The 13,601-nt window shown below is 37.7% G+C and overlaps 1 protein-coding gene across 1 annotated transcript; it reads right to left on the minus strand.

The window, feature by feature from the left end:
- Window positions 1-5,414: 5,414 nt before the first annotated feature.
- On the minus strand, window positions 5,415-6,008 carry LOC126601975 (uncharacterized). Its single transcript, XM_050268747.1, has one exon. It carries the CDS (start codon window positions 6,006-6,008, stop codon window positions 5,415-5,417), a length of 594 nt encoding a protein of 197 aa, XP_050124704.1.
- Window positions 6,009-13,601: the final 7,593 nt, after the last annotated feature.

Raw genomic sequence — 13,601 nt, forward strand, 5'->3', positions numbered from 1 at the left:
TTGGGAAAAGAAAGGTAGCTTGGAATTTGTTTTAGTTGTTGCAGAGAATAAAATTAATGGAGTATTTAGAGTTAGCATGATTAATCTGATGTTGGGCTGTTGTTCACACACTTATCCTAAGTAAGAACAATAAATTGCATATATGAAAGAGAATATTAAAAGATTATAAATATATGATTTTTTGAATTATGTTCCAAAATTTCAGAGAATATGTCGAAAACTTTAAATTTAAAAATTGTGATCTGATTTGCCACTTAGTACTACATCTAGTAATATCCCTCTTCACTTTTAACTTATAACTAAGAGGTCTTAGATTCAATTCTCACCATATGCAAATTTTGAATCACATTATTGTTAGCCCATTGTGAGGCTTAGCCTACTCTCCTACCTCTTAGTGTAGATAATATCATTTGTTTAGAAAGAAAAAAATTGTGATCCGATTTTGAAATTTTATAACGAAAATTGGAAGCGTTGTTTCCGATCCAATCGTTCTAAAAAACACCTCTAGTTTGATAATTCTATTGATGAACATTCCAACCAACCTAGACCATCTCCTTGAGGCAATGTTTCCCATTAGTCTAGTTTGACATCAGTGATATCGATTTTAAAGTTTACTTTTTTTTTTTTTTTTTTTTACCATTTCGAAGTCTATTTACTTTTCAGTTATGTAGATTGGCTCATCAACCACAAATTTCTTTTGTAAGCAATTGTAATCACAATTTTATCATGAAATGGTTACATTCAGTTTTCTACGGTTATTATTATCATATTTTCATTTACAACTTGGCAAACACTCATTTCGCATTGGATTTAAGTCCTCGCTTACTCAAGTCATGAGAAAAATACTCAATTGAACTAACAACCCATTCGAAGTACATTAGTCACTTTGGTTAAGAAATCATATCTACGTCCAAACCTAACATAAATCTAAACGGGTTCATTAGATATTGGTCCTGAAAAATCATGATTTCTAAACATAAACCCACATATAATTAAACATCCAACAAAAACTCAATAGTCAAATAAACTGCCACATGAGAATATAAGTAATCTACTAATACAAATTATTTACAATTTTTGCCACAACCCACACTTGAAAATTAGCTTCAATCAAGGGCCTTAAAATCTGATTAATCATCCTAACGTTTTTTCTATTTATTTATTTTTAATTTCTACAACAATCTAGTGCATTACTTTATATCATGACTACATTATTATTCGGTGTAAATTATTCTCCTTACATATAATAGTTAAACGTCCCTACTTTACCTATATAAAGAATATTGCCCTATTGTCTGTAATTTACCTACAATATATAAACAAAATATTCTCATATTTCTTTTGGCAATTTACCTATGACATATGCAAATATTCTCATGTTTTGTTGGCATTTTTCCTAAATTATGCAAGTAGGTAAATTAATATAATAGTAGGTAAATTTCAATAATAGTAGGTAAATTATGCAAGTAGGTAAATTATGTACGTTTTTACCTACATGTTTTTATGTGAATCAGATATCTAGACTGTATAAGTAAATAATTTACCTATAGTTGGTTATGTTCCTTTTCTTTGTCAAATTAATTTACCTACAATTTTTATCTCCTTTTATTTATATATTTTTACTTTGACAACAAATTTTTTTTTATATATATTTTAAAGTACAATAATTTACCTATATATAATATGGACACGTTGTAATGGTAAATTGGAATTCAAGAGCCAAACTAGCCAACAAATCCTTACATTTATATGCAAAATATTATTTTTGTAAAATCATTAATTCCCCCTTACAATTTACATAGAATTAATTGTGTACATTAAACATTCAATAAGGGTGTTTTAGGCATCCAAAAAATTTTAAATGGGTAAAGTCAAACATAATTAATAAATTTGCTTATGTGGAGTCTAGTCGATGAGTTTTATTCGAGCAAAAAATTTATGTTGCGTTTTATGTGAAGAAAATTGAATTCCAGGGACTAAAGTTGACACACCTCGAACTAGATCAAGGCATATACTGGCCGTCACGTGAGGGTGACGTAGCCATGTGCATAGTGCGGAAGCAATAGAGATATAAGGAATTACGAATAAACAAAAACTAAATCAACTAGAGTACCAGCTAAGTTAGAGTGCTAGTGCGAGATTAAGTGTGAAATACACAACCAAAGCATAAATAGCCTAAGTGTAGTCAAGCAGGACAAGTACTAATTATACAACACCTAACAGGATCATACATTAATGATGTTTTATTAGAACCCCCATCGAAATCCTCATGATCCACCAAGCACTTCTACGTAAAACCTGGAGGGGCGCAAAACAGAAAGTGTGAGTGGGTAAAAACAAAGCTTTTCAAATCATTTCATTTCCCAAAAGTTCTAACCGCTCGCCGTAAAACCTGTCTAATTTCCCAGAAAATAATAGTGATAATAAGCTGCATCAGAAATCATATTCAAGATGAAAATCCATAGAAGTATACCATGCAAAGTATCTCAATGCAATGCTATAAGTAATGCAGGCAAAATATATCGATGTCAAATATTGCATCAGCCAAATCCCTCTAAATCAAACTGCACGACTGAATATATAGCTCAGAACCAATCTCAATTATATCAAATCAAATCCTGCACATGAGTCAGAACCACCTAAAGTGGTCTGTAAGACAAGACTAGGTGTAAAGTAAATATGCTTTAGTGCTACGATCACGTGAAGGCTGTGCAAATAATCGCGGGTCATCTACGAGTCGGAACCACCTAAAGTGGTATGTACGACAAGCCTGTGCACCTAACTTGGATCTAAGGTGAGCATATGGTGCGGGAGGTGAACACCACGTGAAGGACTATGCCCTAACTCTGGGCGGGAGCATTAACACTGGGGTGCAGGTTTATGAGCTCTCAATACATCACATCATATCTCACATAACTAAAGTAACCTCAACTGTTAATTTATGAACTTACCTGGCACTTACTTGTGCGTCCGCAGCACCAATCATAAATATATGCAACTACTAATGCATAAATAAAATAGGCAGATACTTTGCATGACATTTCAAAACGTATAATCATTCAATTTCATTTTCTGGGAAAAACTCAAGTATATAGGTATATACGGAAAACCAAAAACCCATTCACTAATATGTCGAAGGGTCGTAGCCCTCGAGCCTCGATTGATGGCGCTCGTCCTCAGGATAGGTCTCACCTATATGCGAAATAACTGAATAAACGTTATTTAAAGCACATACACAAAACTAGGAAATAACTTTTCATACAATGCTCAAATAGGGTATTTGAATATACCACCATGATCTACTCAATCTCAGGAACATCCCTATATTTTTAGAAAAAAATTTCAACCATTCACGCGTCGGCCAAGGCACTGCCAGATGCGCCCCCACACACGGCCAAACCGTAATTGAAACTTAACTGCCGTTAGGAATATTCCGTTAAAACCTTAACAGAAATTAACGGCGTTACATGATGCTGTTAGAATATTCTGTCAAACTTGACGGAATATTCCTTTCTCTTTTCTTGGTTCGCCGGAGTCCGGCGCCGATCACCGCTGCACTCGCCGTTTTCTGGAAAATTTTAAAATCTTCATATCTCATTCGATTCTCAACCAAAATTCACAAAATTTATACCAAATTGAAGCTTAGGATGAGAAGAACACATTCATACCACTTTGGAGACCTAAAACCAATGGAAAGTCGCCTGAAAAACCTTCGATATTCCAGCCAAACCTGCAACTCACTAAACCTGGGCTTCCTGACGTCCAAAACACTTCGTTTTTTTTTCTCCGAGCTTCGCGAATACATCCTAAGGCTCACTAGCAGCTTAAAATCTCCTAAAAACTTCACATTCACGATCACATGAACAGTGCATTGAAACTGAGATTTCTGGTTCTCGGGAAAACAAGGTATTCACTTCAAACTAAGGGCATGGATGACCACCTGGACTCACGAGGAACACAAAAACACCTTCTTCGACGTCGATCTGTGAAGATAGGGTCTGGTTTGGGTGTTGTCCATACGAGTGTATGGAAAATGGAAGAAAACCGAGAGAAAAAAGAGAAAGAGAGAGTCAACGGGAAACGGTTGGTGTGTGTGTAGTCCAGATTGGTCCCCAACCAAAGACAAATAACTTAAAAATTGGGTCCAACCATTTAGGAAATGAACTTAATTGGTCCAAAACCTTAGCTTAATTCACAACACAACCAAATGCACAAGGGAAATTTAGACTTTTCACACCACCAAAAAAAATAATTCGGGACGGGTTGTCACAAAAGTCATATTTTCAGAAATCTAAACACACCTTGTCTGTTGACAGCTTCCAATGGTGGCAAGCCTATTTTCTCTTTCTCTCGACTTATTTTGTGGCACCGAGATCGAAAGCAACGCTCGAGGCAAATAACGTGTTGAGCCTAGTCGGACTCTATTCGAGTTTTAACACCAATTCAACTTAACTAGCCCTAATTTGGATCATTGGTGGTTTTTTCTCCTTTCTTCTTTATCTCATAATGCAAGAGGGGAGTCACATCAACATTTTCTTTTATCAATAGTTGACATGGTGCAAGTTGGGACCGTGTTTTCGATTCTGATATTAAAATTTTCAAATTCCAAACTGTAATTTTAAAATTCGAATATTTTCTAAAAATTATAGTGCATTTAGAGATTTCGAAATTTTTCAAATTTTCGATCAGAAATTTTTCAAAGTGTTCCAAATTTATTTCAACAAAAAAAAAAACTTCCGAGATATTCCAACTTTTTATAGATAATTACTCAAATCATTAATTATGTAATCAACTTTTGTATTTTAAGGTTAGTTTTGGATAAATTTTGTTTATTATTTTTATATTAAGCATATTGTTTGGACCCAAAATATTGGGCTTGGGCCGAGCGAGACTTTGAGCTTGACTCAAAATGAATATAATATAAGAGTGCAAGTTGGGATGGTGTTCCCAATTCATATAGCAAACTTTTCAAATCACAAACTACATTATTTCAAATCCAAATATTTAAAAAAAAAATGGAATGCATTTAGAGATTTCGAAATTTCTGACCTAAATTTTCCGAAGTGTTACAATATAAAAAACTTCCAATGTATTTTAACTTTTTATAGTTAATTGCTCAAGTTATAAATTTTTTCATTAACTTTTGTATTTTAAGGTTAGTTTTGGAAATAGTTTGTTCATTATTTTTATATTAAACACAAGAGTCCCTTAAATTTGGAGATAAAATGCACAAAAACATTGATGTTTTTTTTTTTTGAAAACTGGAATAGATAACCAGGGCAAAGATGCCAGAAGAGAATACAGCAAGCCAACAGAAAGGCCAACAAATAACCAAACACAACCCAAGCAGGAAAGGGGATGGAGAAACAGACAGTAGAACCAAGTTCCACTGTCACCCCACTCCTACCAACAAATCAAGGGGGACAAGGCAAACCGTCTTTATCTAGAACATGAACCAACGAAGACGGAGGTCGGATGACCCAATAGAAATTGCACATCTCTGTACAAAGACGCGACGCCAACAGATCGGCCGCCCGATTAGCTGACCTTGGAACCCAAGTCCAGCGACAGTCCTGAAAGGACTTTCCAAACCGTTTAGCAACAGTTAAGGTAGGAAAGGCCTCCCATCTGCCAGTCTCCAACGAAAACGATAACGCAGAGATAGAATCCTTAAAATCAGACTCCACAATGATACAACCAAGACCCAATTCCGCAGTAAGCTCATAACCCTGAACCAAAGCCAAAGCTTCGGCAGTGGCAGCACTAGGAGCAGAGTTAGGCTCCCGCCTGGCAGCAACAAAAATGCCCCGCTTCGCCCTGATCACGACCCCAACAAAATCTGATGAAGAGGAAAGAGACCAGCTAGCATCAACATTAACCTTAAAAAAATGGGAAGGATGAGGGGACCATCGAACCTCCTGACTGACCTGAGACAACGAAGCAGTGGTCACAGGGGCAGGAACACCATTAGCTTCAAAAAATAGCCCACTGGCAGTGCGAATGGCCATAAGAACTTGAGATGGGCTGAGAGTAACGTGATTGAACAAAAAATTACAACGAGCTTTCCAAATACGCCAACAGGAAAAAACAATATAAGAAAGAATCACACATCGCTCCTTCTTCGACCCAAAACGACGGGAAGCAACGGAAATAATCCAATTCAACTAAGAAGAGATGGAAGATCGATCAATTCTGAGATTAAGCATGCCTTTAAACCAAATAGGTTCCACCTAAGGGCACAACAAGAAAATATGTTCCAGAGATTCCTCCTGCTTATGACAGATCAGACATAGAGGGGACGACACCATCTTCTGCACAAAGAGATTCTCCAACGTAGCCAAGGCACCATGGGCAATCCTCCACATAAAATGATGAACTTTAGGAGGAGTTTTTAAACTCCAGATTAGCTGCCAAATCTGCGATGGAACCGTGGACGACGAGGACGCACGGGTAGACACTGAGTACTGTCGTGAAGAACGAGCCCAATGGTATCCAGATCGCACAACATACATCCCATTTTGAGTGGGAGGCCAAACAAGACGGTTCAGCTGCAAATCATCTCCAAGAGGGGTTTCTAAAATCGCATGCCTCTCCTCCGCCGAAAGAAACAGATGAAGAAATTCGATATTCCACGAACGGGGAGAAGACGTCAAAAGAGAGGCCACCATAGTATCTCTAGTAACAGACACCTACCCCGACCGATGATGACCCAAAGGAAGTGAAGGTAACCAACGATCAACCCACATACGAACAGACCTCCCATCCATAATTTGCCAGTATGCCCCATGAAGTAAGATCTCTCTGCCCACCAATAGACTAATCCAAGCCTAAGACGCCCTACTGCCCTTCTGAGCATCAAGAAACGAACAATTCGGAAAATATCTGGCCTTAAGAACCTTGGCCCATAACGAATCCGGATTGTGAATCAATCTCCAACATTGTTTCGCCAGTAACGCATCATTGAAATCCGAAAAGTTCCTAAATCCCAAACCCCATTCCTTATTTGAGAGGCCCAGAGTATGCTTGGACAACCAGTGAGATTTCCGGTGCTCGCCCACTGATCCCTACCAAAACTTAGCAATTAAAGAATCTAATTCATGACAAACAACCACAGGAAATTTAAAAACACTCATAAGGTACGCAGGAATCGCCTGAACGCCAGCTTTGATTAAGACCTCCTTACCCGCTAGAGAGAGATTATTAAGCGCCCACTCATGACTTTTCTTCAAAATCCGACCTTTGATAAAAGCCAAACCTTGCCTCTTCGATCTACCCCACAAAGCTGGAACCCCGAGATATGTACCCGGATCATTAACAACCTGCATATGGAGAATGTGGCCTAACTCCCTCGACACCTCAGATGGTGTATTAGAACTAAAAAACACAGACGATTTTTGAAAGTTAACCGCCTGGCCCGATGCAGCATAGTATTCATCAATAAGCTGGACCAAAGAATAACAATTTTGTCGATTGGCCTTAAAAAATAGAAGAATATCATCTGCAAAGAAAATATGGGAAATAACTGGAGAATGCATGTTCATCTTTACACCAGCTAATAACTGTTGATCCACAGCCACTTGAATCATCCGAGAAAGAACAACACTAACAAAAAAGAACAAGTAAGGAGATAACGGGCCACCTTGACGTAAACCATGTGAAGGAGCAAACTTACGACCCGAGTGCCCATTTAGCAGAATCGAAAAGGAAACCAAAGTCACACACCTCATAACAAGCTTGCGCCACCTGGAATGAAAACCTATCTTTTCCATCACGGCATCCAGAAAATCCCACTCCACCCGATCATACGCCTTTTGCATGTCCAGCTTAATTCCCATCTCAAACCTACTCTTAGATTTCCTCAATTTGAGGAAATGAAAGAGCTCATGGGCAACTCCAATATTATCCTGGATTTGGTGACCACTAACAAGAGTGTTCTACATGGGAGAAATGAGATGCGGCAGCAGAGGCTTTAGATGATTGATGCGAAATATATAAGCACACAAATTAAACCCTCTTTTTATCAATTGTAGCAAAGTATGTAAGTAAGGATCGTTCTAGGCCGAGGATTAGGAGGGATTGCTCAATCACTTGAAAACTGACTCAAAACGTAAAAACAAAGGTTAAAACACTAAACTAGACTCAAAGAATGCAAAACTAAACTCTAAAACACTAAAACAAACCAAAAGACTCAAAACAGCCCAGAAACACTCAAAACTGCCTTAAAAACACAATCTGGGCAGTTTTGAACACAAAACACAATTTGGACGAAAATAGGTTATAACTTGACTCAAGATACTTAAAAACACAAACTAAATTGATTTCTAACTAATCTAACACTTCAAAATAAATGGGGATTTGGTTTTGACGAAAATTGAAAACAAAAACATAACTTTGTAAACTAAAACAGATTGTAAAACGAATTTGGTTAAAGTGAATGGATGGAAAGCTAGCTAAGGGGTTCTTCTCCACAAATGTCACACTTGCATACAAAACAATTTCCAATTGCTTCTCAATAAACCATGAATTCCCAACGCCCTAGATTAACCGTGAATTGCACTAATTAACCCTCAGAGTTTCCTAAAGTTATCGAATTGGATGAATTGCATACGAAAACCCAAAGCATTCCTCACAAGTTCCCTGCATGAATTGCATAACAAAGATACAAGCAAAGATCATTAAGTTCTATGAAAATCATAAGCATTGGCGAGGCACTTGTTACTATGAACGGCATGAAACTTATGCCAAGAATTTACTTAACACGATTGTGATCAACAACCTTTACTACTTTTGAATACGAGTTTATAACGATTAGGTGAAATTCCCTTATATCCTAGCATCAAACTTATGCATGAACATTAAGCGTGCACTCTCAACCAACACACACAAATCAGTTTTAATTCATATATATAAGTAAATTGAATTCACAACTTATGAAACGCAATTAGAAGTAATCAAATCATATAGCAAGCATAAACATGGTTTCGAATCCCCCTAGCCAAGGGGGGGTTTAGTTCCTCATACGCACAAAGCAAAGATAAATAAATTTAAACATTGAAATCCAAAGAAAGAGAACACCTAGACGCTCCAACTTGGACAGCAGGTGCATCCACGATTCCTCCTTCCTCTTTGCTGCGGCACATAGATTTTGGACAGGTTTTTGGGGTTATGAATGGTGTGGAATGGATGAAGGATGTATGGTGGTGTTTAGGATGGATGTGTGGTGCGGCAAGGGGTGGTTTTTGGCAGGAATTATGGAGTATGGTGGTGGAAGGCTGCGGCAAAGAGAGGCTCTTTGTTTCTGGGGTGAATGATGTGTATGAGAGGTGGTAATTCAGCCAAGGGCACATAAAACCCTAGGGTGATCAGATATGGACTTGGATAACCCAAATCCACAAGGAAAAAGGCTTAGAAATCAGAATCCACAAGGGAAAAAGTCCACAAGGTGCAGCAGGTTTGGATAGGGTAAGATAAGGCTTCTAGAAAGCCTTGCAAGGCAAGGAAAAGGGTTCTAGAAAGGGATAAGTGCGGCAAGGATTAGGGGAAAAAGGATAGGGCTTCTAGAAACCCAAAACCAAGAGGAAATAGAACCTAACCCACGGCAAGGATAAGGAAATGCTCTAAAACCTTTCTTTGTGTCTTCCAACGCTTAGGAACCTTCTAATGTTGCTAAAACTTAAGGCCATTTAGGTTTAGGAAAGATCAACCCAAAATAGCAACTTTTAGGCTTAACTTTCCTACTTCAAGTAGGAAACCTTGTTTGAGTAGGAATCTTCATTCTTCTAGGAATCCATCTTCAACTAGGAATCCCTCGTTGATTAGGAATCCTTCTTCAATTAGGACTCCTTCTTGGACTAGGAATCCTCAAATCTTCAATTTTGTCCAAACCTTTTGTTCCAAGCATGTGTTATTCAATCCAAGCTCACTTTTGCTCCAAAAAGCTCAAATTTGCATCTTTTTGTATAATATGCCCTTAAAACCTGAAAACACATGAAAATAGCTTAAAAGACTACTTTAACTAAGAAAACATAACGAAAATGCATAAGAACTAGCTAACTAAGGCGCATAAATATGCTCCTATCAAATTCCCCCACACTTAGCTTTTGCTAGTCCTCGAGCAAAACAAAGAAACAAAGAAAAACAAAACGAAACAAAACAAACAAACAAAACCTAAAGCTTCCAACGTCTACCTCAAGGATTTCCAATGCACATGACATATTAAAAATCATCATTCCCACAGATTTTAGTCATCTTCACACTTAAGCACATGCTTAATCATAGTCACTACTTACTAGTTCACATTTAACCAATTAAAACGATGTTTTGAATGTAGTAACATGCCTTAGAGAATTTGCTCAATTCCTTACAAGATATGCACTTAATTTTCACTCAGATTTTCTAACTACACACCCTATACTAGTTATATGTGAGAAGATTGATGTAGACATAAAAACGAACGCTCACATATATATATATAACAAAGAAATCATTTTCTGGAGTTAATAAGCATTTAGATATGATCTCATGAATGGAATGCTACTACTTAGATGCGAGAACCAGTGACACCATATGCTCATACCAATTCTAAACTGCACAAATTGAAACACACAACACTCAAGATTAAAGTCAAGGGTTGTAACGGGGCTTGGGGTATTGGCTAACAAAGAACGGATAAGGATAACAAAGGTTCTTTAAGCAATAGCAAGCAAAGCAATGAAATCGAAACTTAGAATTCACTTTAGAGCGCATAAATCAACTTTTAAACACAAGGGAAGATTCATGCAATACTTAGGGTTGAATTCAATGTTTTGGACCCTTTCTTCAACACTCAACACTTAAGAGCTCATTTCCACATCTTTTTCAACTCTTTTTCATATTTTTCACAACTTTTCTTTTTTTCTTGCTATTTTCCACGAAATTTCTTTTCTTTTTCTTTTCTAACCCGTGCCTCATTAGAGACTTTGGCACTCACATACATCCCTTCCCCCACACTTGTTTTCTACAATACATTGATCAAAAGGAATTCATCTTGAGTCATGCTTTACTATGCTTCAAGAACAAGGGTATGGATGGTCCTAATCTAGGCTAGGTGAGGATAATGTGGGTTAACAAACAATATAGGCTAAACAAGGCTCAACAGGGTTAAAACCTACAAAACAAATGAACATGGGGGACACGGCAATTTGGCTTAAATGGTGGTCACTACACAACTTCATCTTGAATATGTGTTATGCAAATCAATAGCATGCTTTGAATGAAATGGGCATGAGTTCTAGTGTTTGGAACTAAATGATGAAACGCCTTCTAAGTAGTAACCAAGCAAAGAATAATGAGATCATGCAAACTTTAGAAAACAACAATGCACAGATTATTAACTCTCCAAATAAACGTTTAGGCTCAAGTCTCACAAGGTTGTAGCGTTAGTTTGAGTTCCTTCCTTCAAGCATGCTACAAAAACTAATTTTTCCCTTTATGATTACATGTGAATTCATAAGTTATAACCACAACCAAGCATAAACCAAAGAGTAAATCAACCTTCCATGTTTATAGCTCTCTTTAACCATCATGCAATTAAAAACCGAATCCTCATCATTGTGTTGGAAGGTACCCTAAGACACAAGCAAACACACAAAACAACTTAAAAACGACTCTTTTTGGGTTTTCAAAACAATTTTTCAAATTTTCTGGGATTTTCGGATTTTTATGTAAAACACACTAAAATGAATCAAAACAGCCTAAAAAACACCTAAAAACAGCAAGGAACAACATTGGAAGTTATGGGTGATAAAACCCTACGAATTTGCATTAAAACACTTTGGTTACCCCCCCACACTTAAATCAAACATTGTCCTCAATTACCCCCCCACACTTAAATCAAACATTGTCCTCAATGTTTCAAGCATAAACTAACACAAATAACAAACCAACAAACAAACAGAAACTAACACACTAAACATGGCAGAAACAAAACACTCAACAAAGATAAGGGTTTAGGAACGCAAATCTGGAATTGGAGTGCTTTCTTGGTCTTCCTTTGTTGAATACATGGGTTGCCTCCCAAGAAGCGCTTGCTTTAACGTCGTGCAACCGGACGAAGAACTCATTCATTCCTCATTGGAGCCCACAACATGCAGGGGGATGTCATCCACGACATGCTCCACAGAGTTGTCATAGTAGGGCTTCAATCGATGCCCATTCACCTTGAATTCATGTCCCGTTTTCAAGCTTTGGATTTGGACTGCACCATGAACAAAAATATTAGTAATAACAAACGGTCCAATCCACTTAGAAGGTAACTTACCGGGAAACAAACGTAAACGGGAATTGAACAATAGCACTTTCTGCCCAATGGAGAATGTTTTGACTCGAATCATCTTATCATGGAATGCTTTAGTCTTCTCCTTGTAAATGCTAGCATTCTCGTACGCGTCATGCCTTAGCTCATCAAGTTCATTTAATTGGAATTTCTTATGACTTCCCGCTGTATCTAGGTTCATGTTGAACTTCTTGACGGCCCAGTGAGCTTTATGCTCCAATTCAACGGGGAGATGGCACGGCTTGCCATAGATGAGCCTAAATGGCGACATTCCAATGGGTGTCTTGTACGCCGTACGATACGCCCAAAGTGCATCATTTAACTGTAAGCTCCAATCCTTCCTTGTAGGCCCAACGGTCTTCTCTAGAATTTGTTTGATCTCATGGTTGGAAACCTCGGCTTGGCCATTTGTTTAAGGATGGTAAGGTGTAGAAACCTTATGGTTGATATTGAATTTCCTCAATAACGCCTCAATGGTCTGGTTGCAAAAGTGAGACCCTCCATCGCTAATGATCACACGTGGCATGCCAAACCTTGCAAATATGTTAGTTCTAATAAAATCTGCAACCACTTTAGAATCATTAGTCTGGGTGGCTTTAGCTTCCACCCACTTCGACACATAATCAACGGCAAGCAAAATATACATGAAACCATATGAGGAAGGAAAGGGACCCATAAAATCAATACCCCAAACATCAAAAATTTCAACATTAAGGAAAGAAACCTGCGGCATTTGATCCCTAGCACCTATGTTACCCATTCTTTGGCATTTATCACATGTTAAGCAAAACGTTCTAGCATCCTTAAAGACGCTAGGCCAATAGAATCCACATTGTAATACCTTGAGGGCTGTTCTTTGTGTGCCAAAGTGCCCACCACATGCATATGTATGACAAAAGCTTAGAATAGAATGAAATTCAGAATTATGCACACATCGACGTACAATCTGATTCAGACAAAATTTTCATAAATATGGATCATCCCACACATAAAACCGTGCATCATGCTTTAAAGTATCACGTTGGTGCCTAGTGAAAGTGCAAGGAATTCGTTTTGACACCAAAAAATTGACCAAATTGGCAAACCAAGGCTCACTTACCTTTATGGACAGCAATTGTTCATCGGGAAATGTCTCGGCAATGGGTAGGGACTCCTCATTATGCACCATTCGGCTTAGGTGGTCAGCCACCACGTTTTCACTTCCTTTCTTGTCACGAATCTCAATATCGAACTCTTGAAGTAACAACATCCAACGAATTAGCCGTGGCTTGGCTTCCTTTTTAGTGAG

This window comes from Malus sylvestris, chromosome 2 (assembly GCF_916048215.2).
Source record: "Malus sylvestris chromosome 2, drMalSylv7.2, whole genome shotgun sequence".
NCBI classification, from domain to species: Eukaryota; Viridiplantae; Streptophyta; class Magnoliopsida; order Rosales; family Rosaceae; genus Malus; species Malus sylvestris.

Excerpts from the sequence above, each read along its gene's own strand:
- LOC126601975 (XM_050268747.1), bottom strand. The coding sequence starts at position 6,008 with ATGGCCATTCGCACTGCCAGTGGGCTATTTTTTGAAGCTAATGGTGTT.